Below are 19,336 nucleotides of genomic sequence, written 5' to 3' on the forward strand. Positions count from 1 at the left end.
ACAACCCCAAGAACCATAGGTGGCTCTGGCCACCAGAAGAACTTCTGCTTCCTCTGTCTCAGGGAACTGGCAGCCAAACGAGGAAGCTGCCTCTGCAGCTGCTCTCTGCCAGGATCAGGAAATCACCCGAATCAGAAAAAGCCACAGTCTAGAAGCTAAAATGACCAGGAAGCCACCACAATCAAGAAGTGTCTCAGGAGAGCCAGACCTCCTGTGCACTTGCCAGCAGAGCCACAGAAGCAGGCAGGTGAGGCCGCCTTGTCATTCCATCTTTCAAACCCTGCTTGAGCACATCTGACTGATAGAACTCATTCATATCCAGAATTTGTACCACAAAGGAACCAGGGAAACATGGTCTTTAGCTTTCCAGCCAATACATGCTAGAAGGAGGGTGGAGTAGAAATTGTATGCCATGGATAACATCTGCCACAGCCTGGGACAAAGTTGTTCTCCTTCTCCCCCTGGCCCAGTATTGATCGTCCTCCAGGTTAGATGCCCCATGTCACTTCCTTGCTGAAAATACCCATGCCATTCTGTACTCTTCCATTACAGATTATACATTCACCATCCTCCCACTCTAAGAGCTTGTCTGTCTTCTCTGAGAAGCTCCACAATAGCAGAGACTATCTGTCTTGCTCACCCCTGTGTCCTCAGGAGTTTGCCCAGCGCATGCTACACTACAGCTTCTTGCATGAAATGAGTGAATGTATTGCATGAATTAATGAGTGGATTGACAAAGGAGAGCGTGGGGGTAAGAGCTGTGGAACAGTGAGTCATGAGGCAAATACAGATATCATTTGGAGGAAAATTCTTCTGAACAGGAGGGGGTTTCCATCTCTGTGATTTGCTTTGCAGAAGTAGATACACTGATAGGTATAAAGTATGGCAGACGTGGATATCATCTGGAAGAATCCATCACACTCTCAGTAATGTTCATAAGCAGCCTTTAACAGAACCAGATGCTTCTAAGAGAATGGCATTTCCCTTTCACTGGTCTCTATCTCCAATAAGAAACATTAGTTCCCAGAGTATTTGACTTTGAGGAGCCTAGAGATGAATGAGGTGCTCAGAAGCCTAAAAGATGCAGGTATAGTCTTTGTTCAGAGGTTGCCCATAGCCTCGTCTTCAGAACAGACTGAATCTCAGAGAAGGAACAATTTCCATATAGCTCTGGGACAGGAATGTTTTGAATACAGATTCACTTCTCCAGGATTTGACCTGACACCTTGTTCGCCTGTGGGGCCTGGATCTTTGTGGAAGCCTAGCCATAATACTGAAATGTTTACTTCTCTGAAGAAAGAGCCTGAATGGCACTACCTGTTTGACACAGTAATGCTTAGGCTTTGGCTCAAAATCCAGTCTATCCGAAGCTCTTTTCCTCTAAATAGAGGAACCAGTTGCATTGGATGGACCAAGGTCTTGTGCCAGATGAATGCAGAGCCACTTTTGGGGTTCCCAGCCCCTCTGCCTCTTGTTCCAAAAAACTGATTACAATGGAAATTGTTAGCAGAGTGAGTTTAGTAACAGCCCAAAGGCAGCAAAGCCCAGGGGAGAAACTAGGGCTGGTCCAGGGAGAACCACTGCTTTGGGTCTTAGTTTTGATACCTGTTGTCTAGGGTCACACTTCCCCCAAGATACACACAACTATGGACAACAAAACTAAAGTTTGCAAGATCAAGGTGACCTACAAAAGAGGTATTAATTAGAACTTTATAATATGTGTGTATGCATATGTATACATATATATGTAAGCATGAAGTACAGCTATTTATAAGACATTGATAGATAGTGGTCATGGTCATGTAAGATGTTGAGGACCCACTTATGCCTCATTCTCACTTGATATCATCATTGATCCATTCACCCCCAATCCACACCACCCACGAATCCTCCTGCCTTGCTTATAAATCTATGAAACATTTAATTTTTTCTTTCAGTGCTACTGTTACCTTTGTTACTACTTTCTTGGTTTAGAATAGTCATGAAGAGGTGAAGCTATGGAGTCAGACTTTGTCAGTTTAAATTCCAGTTCTACTACTTGCTGCTGTGTAACCTAGGAAAATTAACCTAATGTTTCCCTGTCCCAGCTCCTACTTTGTAAAATGGAGATTAAAATATCCTCACCATGTGGAATTGTTGTCTGAATTGAATGGAGTAATCTATACGGCATTTGAAATTAAGCTTGGCATATTGGAACTCCTCAATGATATTCATTATCCTTCTTATAATTATTGTTATTAATATTCATGTGTAGCACTCTTTTACTGTTTAGAGGCATAGCTTTCATGGATTTTATGTAGTGAGCCAAATGTATGGGTTAAATGACAGATCAAATTTGTTTCTCTCCCATTCTCCATTCTAGGACATTGAATAGAGCAAGTGAGCATTAGGTTGATTGATCTCTGGATGAGGAAGAACTAAAGAAATCAAACTTACTGAGCAAATGTTCAGATTTCAGAGAAAGGAACTATGGCATTAATTGGGTTGTCTTGGGCAGCAAGCAACAAATCCTGCACAAACTGGGTTAACATTAGTTCACATGGCAGATGTCCAACAGTAGGGGAGGCTTCAGGAGTTGGTTGATTCAAAGATGTGATGATGCCATTTTGGTCCTAGGTCTTGTTCTTTTCATCCCTCCCCTCTGTCTTATGTAGCACCGGCCTCCTCCTAAGCCTGGCTCCCCTGTGTTCATATGGTGGCTGCCAATGGCATCCAGGACACATGTGTCTTTTTTGCCATCCCGGGAAGGAGAAAAAAAAGGCTAGATGCCCCTGAAATATTCTTTTTTGGCCTTTCCAGGAGCCTCTCCTCATGACTTGGGGACCTCCCCACATCTACCTGGAAAGGAGAATGATGTTGCCATGGCTTCTGCAGACCCATCAGATGGGGTGGCATGGATGTCAGAGTTCAATCACCGTGACCTTTGTAGGGATCATATGAAGAGGCTTTCAAATGGTGCCAAGACTTACCTACTTTTATATTTATCAAGTGTCAACAAATGGGGATGTTCTATTTATCTTTGCTGGACAACAAATGATCCCAAATTTAGTGGTTTGCAGATACAATTATTTTATTATATCTCACAGTTTATGGGTCATGATTTCAGGCAGGGCTCAGCTGGGAGATACTTGAGCTTCATGTGATTTTGATGGTGGTCACTCATTGGTATCAGCTGGCAGCCAGGCTGGTCTGAGGGTCCTAGGATGTCATCACTTGAATGATTGGCTCCCTGGGGACAGCTGGGGGCTGGACTGCACTGGACACTTCTCCCTTACTATGTAATCTCAGGACCTTTCCATGTGGTCTCTCTAGCAGAGGGGCTGGTGTGCTACCCAGCTGTAAGAGACAGACTGTGAAGGAAAAGATGATTCCAAATTATCTGAAATGTTATCTTCAGTATATGAAAAAACATAAAGGAATAGGCATGTAACTTTTTTTAATGTTTATTTATTTTTTGGGGGGGGGCAGAGAGTGGAGGAGGGGCAGAGAGAGTCAGAGACACAGAATCTGAAGCAGGCTCCAGGCTCTGAGCTGTCAGCACAGCCAGACGCGAGGCTCAAACTCACAAACTGTGAGATCATGACCTGAGCTGAAGTCAGACACTTAACCAACTGGGCCACCCAGGTGCCCTGGCATGTAACTTTTAATAATACTTTGTCTCCCTTCATGCCCACTAAATGGAGGTGTCTATTTTTAAAATATTGGTTTGAAGAGGTACTGCTTTGTCATACCAGGGTGCCAGTGTCACTGGCTGGCCCTGTCCTGGGTAAGCTGTGAGGTTCTCTATCCTTCCCATCAGCCCTTCTTGGTCTAGGGCTCTGCCATATCTTTAGGATGTCCCAGGAGCCTCTGATCTGAACCTCCTGCCACCAGTCTTATCCTTGAGAGGCCCACTCATCCTATGTGTTGTTTTCCACTGTGGTGTTTCTGAAACACAAATATGCTCAGACCATTCCCTTGCCTAAAGTCAATATTGGGTTTCTTTCAACAACCAGAGAAAATTCAAACTCTTCAGTATGGCTCATAAGCTTTTCCTCTCCTGGGTCAAATCCCCCAATCTATCAGTGCAATGAGAGCTGAAAGAGGGCAGGGGTCTTACCTCTCTTATCTGTTGCTTTATCCCCAGCACCAAGACCAGGCCTGGCATCTAGCAGGCATGTCATAAGTATTTATGGAAGGAAGATAAGAAAGGAGGAAGAGAAAGGCAGTGGAAGAAAGGAAGGAAAGCAGGAAGTTAGTTCCTGTAGCCCCCTGTACTTCACCTAACATAATGCTCACTTTTAGTTTAATGTCTGGCTTCCTCATGGATGGTAAGGTGCATGGGGGTAGTGAATGCACCATACCCACTGCTCCTAGCACAGTGCCTGGAATAAAGCAGGTGCTCTAAAACATTTCTAAAACAAGTGAATTAATTAATAATGTGCTAAGTGTTTCAGGCACATACACAGAGGGGTAAAAGCCTGGAAGAAAGGCCCGTTGATTCTTTGGAGTTTAGGAGTGGAAATGGAAAGGAGACAGGACATGAATGAGTCCTTGGATGGTGATGCCAATGGCTTCCACTTTTGGGCCCAGCGTCACAGGAGTCTGAGTGACTTGTCCCCTTTAGGGCTCTGGCCCTGGAAGGTTGAGTCCTTTGCTCAGTCCTGATATCCCTTTTGTGTATCCAGTTTTCTTCTTTGGTGGAGGTATCCAACCCTGATAATTTTTTTTTTTTTTTCCAAGAGAGTGAGTCTTTTGAAGCGATGTGTGGACTGCCTTGCCTCAGCCTCCTGGAATGTGACCTCATTCCTTCCCCAGGTCAGTCCCCTCATTAAGCGGCCTGCCCAGTCCTGCTCCATCAGGCAGCCTGCCAGGCATGCACTTGGCATAGGAGTGCCAACTCAGGCACCGACGCAGCCTTTACTATTTAAGAGCATGGACTTCAGACTCAAACAGACCAGATTTTTGGATCCCGAATCCATCGCTGATTAGCTGTGTGGTCTTGAGCAAGTCCCTGCCTTGACTCGATCATCTGTAAAGAGGAGTTAACAATAGTGCCTAGTTCATAGCATATTTGTAAGGATTAAATCAGATACGCCATAAGCCTACACCACAGGGAGCTCAAAAACAGGTGGAGATTATTTTTCTGCTGAAGGACTTCTCCTGTCCTCGGCAAGTCATGAATTTCTTTGGGATGGAGCAGGGATGAGGGAGAGAAGGGGCGGGGGTGGGGGGTGGGGAGCATGTACTGAACACTTACGATGTACCAGGCACTGGGCTGGCATGTCCACAAGAGCTATCTTCCCCACACCACACAACAGCCCTTTTGCAGTGTCTAACATTAGCCCCATTTTCCAGCAGAAGGCATGCAGACTGTAGAGGAGACAAACCGTCAGAATGCAGGTTCTAAAACGCACTTGCCATGTGAGCCTGGGTAAGGCCCTTCCCCTCTCTGGGCCTCAGTTCTCCACCGGTTCCTGTTTGATAGGCTTTCTGTGTGGGCTGAATGAGTCAGTGCTACATAAAAATGCTTACCCGAATGATGCTTGGTATGTGTGACTTCCTTCATTCCCAAGGGGACCCTTGGTTAAGAGCAGGGTTTGAATGGAGAGAGGGAGCACATGGGGACATGGCAGGAAGAGGCATCCCAGGGCATCACGATTCTGGAGGGGACGCATTCTTTGACTCTGCAGAGAGGTGGGCTGCTATAAACACCATGAGTGGATGTCCCTGTTGGGCTGGCACAGAGACTCTGATGGCTGGCCATCTCCATTCCCGACCTTTGGGTTTACTAATGAGTAACGGTAATCACACCAAATTATAAGCTGAGGTCCTCAAAAGCAAAAATTCGATCTTTTTTCATCTTTCGCACCGTAGAAGGCACTTAGAGCGAGCTAAACAAGTGAATGCGCTCTGCAAAGAACTGTGCCCAGTTCGAATCCGCTGCACTTGATGAACATCACACACACACCTACACACACACACACACACACACACACACACACACACACACACACTGGACAACTCCTCTGCCACTTTCCTTTGTGTGCCAAAGACAGAAACTTGTACTAATGTAGGCAGGGGAGAAGCACTGGCCTGCAAGGCAGGAGCTAGGTTTCTTTTTTTCTTTTTCTTTTTAATGTTTATTTATTTTTGAGAGAATGAGAGAGACTGAGCACAGTGAGGGAGGGGCAGAGAGAGAGGGACACAGAATCCGAAGCAGGCTCCAAGCTCTGAGCTGTCAACACAGAGCACGACGAGGGGCTCAAACCCACCAAGCGTGAGGTCATGACCTGAGCTGAAGTCGGACGCTCTACCGACTGAGCCACCCAGGCACCCCAGGAACCTGCGTTTCTAATCTCAGTGCAGCTCTGCTTTGCCATCTGGTCCCGGGCAAGTCATTTCCCCAAACTGGGCCTTTGTTTTCCCATCAGTGAAATGAAACAGTTGCGAATAGATGGTGGGGTCCCCTCTAACTCACAAACTGTGATTGTGTTTGTGTCTGGAGTTTCCTCAGTCAGGGATGCTCTAAAGGAAGGGAGACATGGGCAGAAGGTGGCTGAGCTGGCAGAACTGGCCGCCTATAGGTACAAGAGTCAGGGCTTTCCCAATACCCCATAGCTGGAAGAGGGCAGAGTGCCCCAGAGCCAGAACATGGTACCTTTCTCTTTCCTGTGCTTCTGCCCCTCCCTAGAAACCAAGGCCTGTGGTCTCCATTCCAGCTCCTCCCACCTGTCTCTGCCCTGTGATGCCAGCATCTGACTTGAGGCTTTCCTGAAAATAATTAGAGCTTTTGCTGCTTTGCCTATTTAAGCTGGATGCGGATGGGAAACCCTCTGCGACAGGGAGGAGCGGGGAGGCTCCATACACCTTAGCAACGTTGACTTATTTGTCACAAACAGGTTGGCTGAGTTGGGCGGCCAGCACCCTGTTTCCTGTTGTGATTCGTGCTACACGGAGGTAATCCTGACGTTTGAAAAAGTGCTGGTTTGGGACAGCAGAAGCTAGCACTTCTGCTAAGCTAAGAGTGAGCAAACTACAAACCACGGGCCAAATCCTGTGTTTGTATGACCACCTGTTTTTATATGGTCTGTGATCTAAGAATGTATTTTACATTTTTCTTTCTTTTTTTTTTCATTTTTTTAATGTTTACTTATTTTTGAAAGAGAGAGAGAGAGCGCGCTCGAGCATGAGCGGGGGAGGGCCAGAGAGAGAGGGAGACACAGGATCTGAAGCAGGCTCCAGGCTCTGAGCTGTCAGTACAGAGCCCGATGTGGGGCTCAAACTCACGGACTGTGAGATCATGACCTGAGCTGAAGTCAACCCTTAATCGACTGAGCCACCCAGGTGCCCCTGTATTTGACATTTTTAGATAATTCTATAAGTATGCCCAGAACAGCCATGAATTTTGCTCCTTAGCCAACAAAGCTTAAAATACTTACTATCTAGCCTTCTACAAAAACAGTTTGCTGACCTCTGCTCTAAGTTTTTCACATAGATGAAGTCCTAATCCTCACAATAACCTTAAGAAGTGGGTAACTATTGTTCCCATTTTACAGAAGAGAAAACAAGAGGCCAAGAAGAGTTATGTATTTTACTGAAAATCAAACAGCTGGCAAAAGGTAAGGTCAGGCTTTGAACTCAAGCAGCTGGTTTCTGTGTTCCTTCTTAAAACCAAAGGAATGTTTTCACTAACTGGCTGTGTGACCTTGAAGAAGTCATCACAAGGTCTCTGCTAAGAGAGGCGAAGCCATTGAACTCCATTAGAGATTCTAAGTTGAGGGTGGGAGGGTCCTTGAGACAAATAAACTCCAGGGAATCCAAGATACCACCAATGGAAACCTGATCAAGGTTAATGAGTTTGGGTAAAGGTTAGTGTTTGTGCACAGTTGCATTTATTTGAGGAGAGAATCTGGCAATCTCCTCAGAAATGGATTCCATGACTCAAAACAGATGAGAGCTACTGGACTAGCTTTCTTGGAAAGTCGTTTCCAGGTTTAACGTTCTTTGATGTTACCAGTTTGGGTTGTCATTTTTGTCCTTCAGGTGTTATCTTTCTAGGCTGCCCACATGTTATTTCTTTCAGTCATCTTTTTTGTGTACACATTACCTATTGGATTGCGTTTTTCCCCCACCCCCTACCCTTAAAGCTCTAGGTACTCATCCCTGAGAAACACTAGAAAAAGCCAACACGCTTAAGAGCAAGGGAGGTTTTTCTAGCGACATGTTCTGTAACTAGGCGAATAACTCATGTTGGTGGGGAGGGCAGGCACAGGACTGCATACCCTTTATTGCAATATTTCATGTTTCTGTGTTATCTGTTCAACAAATATGCACTGAGCCCTGACTTGATGGTCATTGCTGTGTGGACTGTGAGGTCCTCAGAGTCAGGGGTTAGGTGCTATCTGCCCTTCAGCCTCTTGGCCTAGTACAGAGCTGGCACATGGGAGGCACTCGTGAGCACTAGAAAGTAAAGCCTGGCTGGCTGGATGAAGAGATGGTGAACGGGTGTATGAGAAACCAGCAGTGTGGGTGGGAAAGGGGGTGCGTGGTGCCGAGCAGGTTAGTTCTGTTGGCTCCCCATTGCCTTTCCAATCAGCAGCCTCCTGTGTTGTTGGAGAAGCTTTGGAAGGCAGTCTTCATTTTCCCAACAGCCACAGTTTGAAAGGTTATAGCTGAAGGTTAGCTGACACAGCCAGGACTTCCCACATGAATCCAGAGAAATGAATCCGATTTCTTGCATCCCACTTAGGCCAGAGGAACAATGGGGGCTTCCTGGTCCTTTTTCTTGGACTCAGACATCCCCCGCATTGGAGAACAATGAGCTCTCCTCTCTCCTGCCTTCTCATTCTGCCCAGACTTCTGAACTTTTCCTCTCTCCCACTCCTCCTTGCCTCTACTTCCGTCCGCAGTCGGACTCACAACTGCTGAGGGTAGGAGTGCAAGCCCCTCCACACAGCTGGCTCTTGGGCTGATGGGTCCGGAGACATCTCCAGATAAACAGCTGCAGAGGCAGGGAAGAGCAGAGGGCAAACCACAGCACAGGACAGGGCGGGGGTGCGCGAGCCGGCGGAAAGGCAGCACAGGAGCTAAGGAAAGTATCTGCTGCGGGGAAGGCTGGAAGGTTCTGTCCTGCTCTTGAGCTTTGGACAAGCCATTAACCTGCGCTCGGCTGGACTTTCTTCATCTGCACAGAGTGCGTAATGCCTTGTCTGTTTCCCTCAAAGGGTGAGTTCAACCAAGATGCCAGATAGCAAAACTGTAAGTTGTCCTATAAAATCGAAGGCGTATCATTACTTGGATTCAGTTGAGAGACTATTCAGATGCTCTGATTCAGTAGCTATAGAAGAAAAAGAAAGTGGTGATGTGGTTTGAATTGGTATAGGAATAAACTTGTACAAAGGTGTTGTGGAGGCTAAAACATTTGTGTTCAGGAAACTCACAGGGTCTGGAGTAGCATGGTGTAACAAAGACCATAATCTCAGAACCAGGCAAAAATGAATGTGAATTCCAGCTCTGCCATTTACTGTCTACAGATTCTCAGGCAAGTGCCCTTTGGCATGAGTTTCTTATTTGTGAGGCAAGAAAAACAGAACCTACCTCATTTAGATGATGTAAGGATAAAGATAACCCATGTGAACAGCTGGCCAAAAACAGGCTCTTAGTATATTGTAGATCTTACAAATACTGCCCAGACGTCATCTGTTCCAAGAAAACAGGGAATTAGTAGATAGGTAGGGGACAGCTGGGGTTACACCTACCCTCCTAGACAGAAGAGTGAGGCAGGTCAACAGAAACAAACCCTCCGTCACAACTTCCACAGGATCCTCGGCTGGTATCTCCCCAGACTGCCTCGTTCCATAACATCATGTGTTGAGCTACAATGTTTTGCATTGCTCCAAGAATGGAAATTCAGATAGTTTGTGAAGATCACAGAGGCACAGAGTTTCCCTGAATATTATGACGAACTTTCTCATGGGGCTGGTTGGGATTGGGCCGGGCTGTCTCGTGGAGAGGATGGTTGATTCATCACCAACACAGCGCATAAGCACCTACCTGTTCAGGACTTGGACAAGGGACTCCATACTTTGGGTGGGAGACTGGGATAAAGGACCTCTGATGTCCTTCTCAATAATCCTGAGGAGCATCCCTTGGGCCAGCACTGCCCAACAGGCAGGCTAGTTTGGGAGAGGCAGCAGCAGCAGCACATTTGAGACCTGTCGCCACTGTCCTCACCTTGGAAGGGCCAGAAGTGCTCAGAAACAGCAACACCTCCACACCCCTCACGGGAGCATCACACCTCAGCTGGCTAGCTCTGGGAAAGGAAGAACCATGACTCATAAACATGGGGTTGGAGAAATGTGGCTGCCCTGGGGATGTTGTGATGAGATTTCCCAATCTCTCCTCATTTGCTGCCAAATCTCTCCAGAAACCATGGGCCCAAGAGCCAGTGAGATCAACTACAGAGTGACTACACAGTTGTTGGGTGTTTTATCAGCTTTTTCCTTGAGTGTAAGACCCTTGGAAAAGAAGCCAACTACCACTAGAGGTAGAGCCCAGATGCGAGGGGAGGGGGCCAGTTATGGTTTGCACTTCCTGATGAGGAGATCATGACAAGAAGATCATGAAGAGAAGGTCACAGGTAGGAGATACCGAAATGAAATAGTGACACACACTTTTCAGGTGAAACTGCAGTCCCTTTTCAAATCCTGATGGACAACAAAAGCCAAGCAGAGCCACGGATGGCACAGCCAACCTCTCCTAATAAACTGAGTGAGGCCTCACCCAAACAAGCAAACAGAGGAACTATTGTCTTTTCCAGAAAAGTGAAAAGATCAGACATTCCAGTGGCTAGGCAGCCCAGACCCAAACCACACCCACTTTACAGACCACACCCATTTTGCCAATCTTTCCTCTTCCATCTACTCCTGTTCATTGAAGACTCTTCAGCAAGACCCCAAACTTTGTCATAGAAAAGTGCAGATGTCCCTGTCACCAGACTTGGGTTCAAGTCCTTCCTCTGCTGAGTCCTAGCAGGGTGATTGTAAGCTTCAGCTTCCTCATCAGGCAAATGGGAACAAGAGTAATTATTTTATAGAGTTGCTGGAAGGACAATAGGGGATCTATTTATAAAGTGCCTGGTACAATGTTGGTGATCAATACATGGCAGTTCATATTAATAACAGAAACTATGGAAATGGGAAAAAAAAGACAATTAGAAGCAAAAACAGAAATTTTACCCCAAATACTTCTAAAACTTAACTTGAGGGATTGACTTGTTTTAAAAATGTTTTCATTATAAACATTTTAATAATAATAAACAAGAAAATATAGTGAGTTTATCTGTACCCTACCCTAGCTCTTTTGAATTCTAATGCTTTGTAATACTGTTTTAAACATATTTTTAAAGAAATGAAACATTAAAGCTAGAATCATGTACCCCTTATCTTTTTTGTAGTCTGCACCCCCACTCCCCAGCCCCTGGGCTGACTTCCTATTCTTTCTATGGTTTCTTGGGGTCTCCTTCCTCCATCCTGAGCTAACAATCACCACAGCTTACTTCTCTGTCTGTGTTTTCTGCATTCTGGCTGAAGGATCACCCGCTTCCCCTGGGGCTCCAAGCTGTCTCTGAGAAGGAAGGGAAACCCTGACCAGCCTTCTTGCATTGCCCATTGTCTCAGTGACTGCTCCTGATAGAGGCCAGTGCTGACTGTGGTCACAGGCCAAGAAGAATGAGGCGTCTTCCAACCTGGCCCAGGCAGCTTCACAAATGTCACACCATAGAATCCCCACCACGTCACTAAGAGGCAACATCATCGCTGTTCTACAAAAAAAAGGAAACCAAGCAGAAAGACCTGCCCTTAGCCTGGCAGTGCAGAATTCAAGCACAAGCTGTTTCATCACAACAACGGAGACAGCAAGGAACATGTCCACTCTAGCGTGGGAGGAAGTCGTGGTTAATGGCCTAAGTCCTAGGGTTTCAGGTGTGGGCTCTCTGCTATGCCCTACACAAGTAGCTCTTTTTTGCTTTTTGCAAAACCAGAACTTTCTAAGGGTAAGAAAGAAAAAGAAAAGAAAATCCGAGGAACATGAGATGAGACTCTATCCTCTTGACTCCTTCAGTCCTCTTCCATTTTTGTTAATTTGTATGTACATGTGCTGTCAGGAGACCCAGATTCTAGGCCTGGCCTTACCACGCACAAGCATGTGACCATGATCAAGTCCTTCTCTTCTCCTCCCAAGGTCTCTGTTTCCACATTCTGTAAAATAGGGGGCCAGGATGACAAGGGCCCTGGGGCAGCTCCCCTCCCTAACAAACAGCTCCTTGGGCCTGATCTTTGGCAATCTCCACAGTCACCAGCTTTGTGCAGAAACCTTTAATGATCTCAAAGCATCCTCACACTCCTGAGATGGCTGATAATAACAGCTAAGGTTAATTCTACTTAGTACATGCCAAGCACTGTGTTGGGTATTTTATATTCTTTATCTTGAGTCATTAAAATAATTATAGATGGTAAGTATTTTTTTTTTACTAATCAGCTAGAGTTTTGTTCTTGTGTTTTGTTTTTAATAAATCACACCCTTATTGGTCTCATACCAAGCAAAGTCAGATAATCAACACCAGTTTAGAAAACAGAGTATAAGAACATATGAGAAGTAGGAACTTCAACTGAAGAAAAGCATGTTCATAATCACAAGGTGGGAAATTATCCTTTTCACAGATGTTAGGGAGATGGAGACATTAAGTTTTAAGAGATAGACATGAAATTTTATAATTAAGGAAACTGAGGCTCCCAGGGGTGAAGTAACTTGTACAAAGTCACACAGCCAGTAAGTTATGTGAAACTAGGATTTGAGCCTGAGTCTCACTAGATCCAAAGTCCATTTTCCTTCAACCTCACTGGACTGCTTGCCTCCAGAATCCCCATCTGCTCATAGACTGTCAGACTCTATCTCTATTCCCTATAGCACAGTCTGATGAAAGTTTGGGATCATGCATAAAAGCAAAAGTAACAGTTCATCATTACTCAGTCTTCCTTGAAACTGGGTGTTTGAAGGTTGCGTTAGGGTGAGGATAGAGATTCATGGCTGGAGTAGGCGATGAGAAATGGACAGCAGAGAATTGAAATGGTCACAATGAACACTCCCAGGAATGTATATTGATACTGTAACATTCTGGGAACAACTCAATGTTAATTAACCCAATAAACATTACCGAGCCCCTAATATATGCTGGCGCTGGGGTTATAGTGCTCAGATATGGTTCTTGTCCCTGGTATACATTTGACAAGGCTGAGTTCATGGAATGCTTTTGTTAAATACTTGAAAATTAAAATGAAAAAAAAAAATACAAAGAGCTAGAGCTAACACGTGAAATTTTACAGACATAGTCAGGAAAGGGATGAAACAAGAAAGGAGAATCAGAGCTGAGGCTGTGCTTACTTAATAAGCTCATCTTAGGGGCGCCTGGCTGGCTCGGTCAGCAAAGCATGTGACTTTTGGTCTTGGGGTTGTGAGTTCAAGCCTTATGTTGGGCATAGAGCTTACTTAAAAAACTAATAAAATATTTCCCAACTAACTCCCAAAAGAATCTATACAAAAACAATAAAAAACAAGCAGCACCAAAACAATCAACCAACTCTTGATTTTGGTTCAGGTCATGATCCCAGGGTCATGGGATCGAGCCCCATGTCAAGCTGAGCATGAAGCCTGCTTAAGATTCTCCCCCTCTCCCTCGGCCCCTCTTCCCCTCTCCCCCGCTTGTGCTCTCTCTCTAAAATAAAGTAAAAATCAAAATAAATTTAAAAAGTAAAAACAAGACAAAAACATTACTTATCATAGTGTTTGTGTGCCTGTTGGGGGAAAGCCTGGCAGATCATAGAATTTAAGAAAGGAAAGAGGGTGGGGTGGCCCTCCATGTTCCACAGAGGATACTGAGAATGGGCTCCTTTTATCCGCATCCTCCAAACACTTACCATGGATGAAAAAGGCCAAGGTTTGGAGACCTCAGAGCTCTAGCCTGAGAAAGGTCCAGCCATTTGGGGCTGACCTAGCTAAGCAGCCAAAAGCACCATTGTGGACATTGCTCAGCCCTGAGAACCCTTCCCCATTAGCTTTCCTCCTGCCAGCCTGGGAAGCACTGGACTAACCAGCAGGTAGCTCTGCCCCGTATAGAGGATTGTGGCTACGTAGTCAGGAGCTGGTAGAACAAAAAGGATATTTAAAAAATAAAAATGCAACCTGACATGTTGACCGTGTCTTACATTTTACAAAACTTTGGTATTTACCGTCTCATCTATTTTAGATTTGGTTGTTGGAATGTCTCATGAAATAGACAGATGCTACTATCTCCATTTTACACGTGGGCAGACAGAAGCCCAGAAAAGTTAGTGTCGCTGCTCTGGTGCGTTACAGGATTTAGGAAAGCACAGAGAGGGAGCACTCCCCTGAGTGCGATAGACAGGGCCTCTCAGGGGAGGCTTCCTGGAAGCGATCCAAGGGCTCAGTAAAAACGCACAATTATGCACTAAATAGACGAGGGGAGAGTACATGACTTGACAAAGGCTTGAAAATGTGAAGAAGACTGGAGACACTAGCAGAATCAAGATGAGGGTGCTGATGGTGGTGGTGACCACAACAGCAGCTGACCCCTATCCATGCTGACTAAGTGCAGACACTGTTAGAACAGATACTGTTCTAGGCAGTTTATCTACGTTAATTCTCATACCTACCTTGTTAGGTAGGTACTTTTATTATCCCTATTTTACAGATGAGGAAACGGAGGCATAGAGAAGTAGCTTGCCCAAGGTCATATATGATCTTGTTTGCCACTTAAAAAGTGTGACTTCTACGGGCGCCTGGGTGGCTCAGTCGGTTAAGCATTCAACTCTTGATTTCAGCTCAGCCATGATCTCGCGGTTCATGGGTTCGAGCTCCACATTGGGCTTTGCGTGGACAGTGTGGAGCCTGATTGAGATTCTCTCTCTCCCTTTCTGCCTCTTCCCTGCTTGTTCTCTCTCTCTCTCTCTCTCTCTCTCTCAGAAATAAATAAATAAACTTAAATTATGTGATGGATAGCTTTCTTTTAAAAAAAAAGCGTGAATTCTATACCAAGAGCCAAGAGCACCTCCCACTCTGTTCTCCGCAGAGATAGACACAAATTTGTGATTTAGAAAGCCTTCTCTGACCACAGGGAGGACTGGGTGTTGGAGAAGGGAAAAGACACTGGAACCTGACTAGGCTTTTGGTTCAAGAACCTAAACAGAGGGGGGTGCCTGAGTGGCTCAGTCACTTGACTGGCTGACTCTTGATTTCGGTTCAGGTCGTGATCTCAAGGTTGGTCAGGTGGAGCCCTGCATGGGGCTCTGTGCTGACAGTGCACAGCCTGTTTGGGATCCTCTGTCTCTGTCTCTGTCTGCCCCTCCCCTGCTCGTATGCACATGCTCTCTCTCTCTCTCTCTCTCTCTCACACAAAATAAAATAAACTTAAAAAAAAAAAAAACCTGAACATACAAACAGAGACAGTGGTGGTAGAGAGCCAGGGAGCATTCCCACAATGCCCGGGGCTTATGGGTAAGAAATTGCCCCTCACGTGACTCTGCTTTCTCTACCTATAAATGCAGAATGGTGTATTTCCACCTGCCCGCCTCAGGAATTGCTTGAAAATTAATGGGGTAGAGGCCGCTGGCTTTCATGTGTTAAACAACACCCTTGTACTACTCCTGGTGTTCATTAAATGCTGAACACATAAAATGTGCTTTGAACGGACGAGCTGGGAATAATTACAGCTTGCTAATTATTGTTAATTTTACCACAGCTTTGAAACCCTGGACTTTCTCAATGATTCAAAAAAGAGATTGCAACCCCTCCATCCCATTAAAGTAGCCACACAGAGGCAGACCCAGCCAATTTCCCACAGTCTGTATTCTTTCCTCATTTGCAGTGGTGCAGCAACTTATATGGGACACAGAGAAAGAAAAGCAACGATTTACTCTTTTAGAATCAAGTTGCACAAAGAACCCCTTATATTCTTGCTTGTTCTTTTTAAGAACTAGTTCCTTTTTGTCTCCCGATACTCAGTTCACGTATAAACATTATTTGTGTTTGTGTGTGTGTGTGTGTGTGTGTGTAAAGGAAAATGGTGTTTAACAGAACTTCTGACGCATTGGACACCAGGGCACCTGGGTTTTACTCATGATACGGTGAGTAACAAAAACTCCCTTTCAGTTTCCATACACATTGATGTAAGTTTTCATAACTGCCAGTCAGAATACCAAAGACCCCTCCGAAGGACCTGAGGATATTGACGGCTGAGTGACTTTACGCCTCGGCCTCGACTGCATTGCTTATAAAATGGGTCTGAAACATTGTCCATAATACCTGTCAGGACCTAGGAGAGGAAGAGATAATGCTTGTGAACTGTAAACTATGCAACTGACTGCTACTATAAGACCTGGGGGTAGGGTAGCGATAGAGGGTAGGAAACGGAGCGAGAAAGGCAAGCGGATAGGGGACAAAAGCGAGACGACCTCGCGCGAGACGACCCTACTTTTCAATGAAATCCCTAAGAATTCCCGTCCAGGAGGGCAGCCAGGACGCCCACGGAGGTCTGGCTGGAGGCCGCACCGACCGCGGCCCCTCCCCAGGTGGGGTCGGGCGGGCCGGGGGCGGGGCCCCCGCAGCCCGCAGGTGAGTATCGGTTTTCTTCTCCCGGGCTTTCGGTCCGGAGGAGGCGGGAGCAGCCACCGCTCCCCTGATCCTATCGCGGGCGGCGCAGGGCGGGCTGTGCCTTCCGTGGGACGGTGACGGGGGGCGGGATGTGTCACCCAAATACCAGAGGGTGAGTCGGCCGAACCAGCCGGGCAGGTCGGGCGGAGTATAAGAGCGGGAGGGAGCGGCCAGCGGCAGATGCCCGGAGACTGTCCCAGCTCGGAGCCGGAGCCCCGCGGAGTCCCCAGCGCCTGATCCGCCCGCGTCCCGTCTGCGCTCCGCGTCCCCACCATGGCCCGGGAGCCGGGCCTCGCGCTGCCGTCGCTCCCGCTGCCGCTGCTGCTGTTGCTGCTCCTGGCGGCGGCGACCGGCCCTGCGGCCGCGCAGGACAACTGCACGTGCGCCACCAATAAGATGACCCTGTGCCGCGCGGACGGCCCCGGCGGCCGCTGCCAGTGCCACGCGCTGGGCTCGGGCTTCCCGGTGGACTGCTCCACGCTGACCTCCAAGTGCCTGCTGCTCAAGGCGCGCATGAGTACCTCCAAGAGCGGCCGCGCGCTCGTGCGGCCCAGCGAGCACGCGCTCGTGGACAACGACGGCCTGTATGACCCCGATTGCGACCACGAGGGCCGCTTCAAGGCCCGCCAGTGCAACCAGACGTCGGTGTGCTGGTGCGTGAACTCGGTGGGCGTGCGCCGCACGGACAAGGGCGACCTGAGTCTGCGCTGCGACGAGCTGGTGCGCACCCACCACATCCTTATCGACTTGCGCCACCGCCCGGCCGCCCGCGCCTTCAACCATTCGGACCTGGACGCTGAGCTGCGGCGGCTCTTCCGTGAGCGCTACCGGCTGCACCCCAGGTTCGTGGCGGCCGTGCACTACGAGCGGCCCACCATCCAGATCGAGCTCCGGCAGAACGCGTCCGAGAAGGCCCCTGGCGACGTGGACATCGCCGACGCCGCCTACTACTTCGAGAGGGACGTCAAGGGCGAATCGCTGTTCCCGGGTCGCGGCGGCCTCGACGTGCGCGTGCGCGGCGAGCCCCTCCTAGTGGAGCGGACGCTCATCTACTACCTGGACGAGAAACCCCCAGAGTTCTCCATGAAGCGCCTCACGGCCGGCCTCATCGCCGTCATCGTGGTGGTCGTGGTGGCCCTCGTCGCCGGCGTGGCCGTCCTGGTGATCACCAACCGGAGGAAGTCGGGGAAGTACAAGAAGGTGGAGGTCAAAGAACTGGGGGAGTTGAGAAAGGAACCGAGCTTGTAGGTACCGGCGGGGCAGGGGGGCGTGTAGGGCGGGATACCCAGATCAAAGTGAGCCATGCTTCTTGACTCGTGGCCCAAAGGAGACATTTCTCTTTTCCAATTCCTGCGTCTCCCCACCCCATCAAGTCTAATAGATTCTGGGCTCAGGGTCACCTCTTTCTGACTTCTACCTTCAGAGAAAGCATTTCTAAAATTCCTCCCCTTTGGGTCCAACAAGAAACCTGGCTCGAAGAGTTAAAGAAAGTGTGGCGCAGGGTTCTAAGAACCACGTGTCTGTATTACAGTCCAGCGTGGTTTGCAATCGATGTTGAAGGCTTAAATGCGCTTAGGTGGGGGGAACGGCGCTTTTACGGTCCTGGGTTAAGTTATTTGATTAGCTCCACCTGTGTCGTGGCCTTCCTGGTGAGAAGAGGATTTCGCCAACTGAGCCCGTGTACTGTCCTCATTTGCTGTCGTTTGTATTACCGACCACATGTACTTGTCACCGGGAAAGAAGCCTGTCTCAACTGCCTGAACACATTTGAGATGTCTTTTGAGGGCAGACTCTGCCCCCGAAACTCCGCGTCTGTGCTTCAGCCCGCCCTTATTATAGCTGATATTAGTAATGTTTCTTTTGTAAAATGTTTGTACATATTTTGTCGTTGATAATGCTAATGTGATTTTTTAAAAACACAAATGTAATAAAATATGGAAAAGGCGCAGACCAAAAGATGGGAGTTTGTGAAAACTCGCTCCAGATTTGTATCACTTTCAGGTCCTCTCATTTCCCTGGGCTCAGATTTCTCATTTCAAATCCTAACACCTTTTTTATTTTATTTTTTGCAGGAGCAGGCATTTCATTTTGCCTCTCCCGTTTTCCTGAGATGCATTAACAGGCTGGTTTAAATACTGGCTTTTCTAAATAAGATTGGAAGCCTCCCTCAGACTGCATAAGGGTGGGTCTGAAGGAGGCAGCTAGAATTAGCTGCTGTTGTAGGGAAAGGGGACCAGTTTTAGGTTTGCTCAAGAACCTCCAGTGGAGAAAGAAATGCGCTAGTTCTTTGAATGCCTGCCCTGCCTGAAGTAGTGGTATTATGTCCATTTAGCCCCTGGCAGTTTACTTGATTGCCAAGTATTGTGGCTCCCAGACAGGTTAAAGGAAGCTTCCAAGTAGTTACAGCCAGTCTGTAGTGGGCCTCACTCTCTGGCTGTGGAAGTGCGGGGGTGGCACGCACCCAGGTTGTTTTCCTAAAATTTCACCAATAATACACTTTAAAAACTTCTGCTTCCTATTAGCTGTAAAAACTGGCAACCTGGCTCCTTCATGCTTACTTCCTCATTTTCACCCCTTCGCATTCATTTATGTGGAGTGTGTTAGAAGGTCACTGTTGGGGAGCCTGCAG

The 19,336-nt window shown here is 47.3% G+C and overlaps 1 protein-coding gene across 1 annotated transcript; it reads left to right on the forward strand.

Annotated features, from left to right (window-relative positions):
* Window positions 1–16,888: 16,888 nt before the first annotated feature.
* On the forward strand, window positions 16,889–18,691 carry TACSTD2 (tumor associated calcium signal transducer 2). The gene has a single exon (XM_049617081.1). The coding sequence runs from the start codon at window positions 16,981–16,983 to the stop codon at window positions 17,953–17,955; it is 975 nt and encodes a 324-aa protein (XP_049473038.1). The 5' UTR covers window positions 16,889–16,980; the 3' UTR covers window positions 17,956–18,691.
* Window positions 18,692–19,336: the final 645 nt, after the last annotated feature.

The sequence above is a fragment of the Panthera uncia genome, assembly GCF_023721935.1.
Source record: "Panthera uncia isolate 11264 chromosome C1 unlocalized genomic scaffold, Puncia_PCG_1.0 HiC_scaffold_4, whole genome shotgun sequence".
NCBI lineage: Eukaryota > Metazoa > Chordata > Mammalia > Carnivora > Felidae > Panthera > Panthera uncia.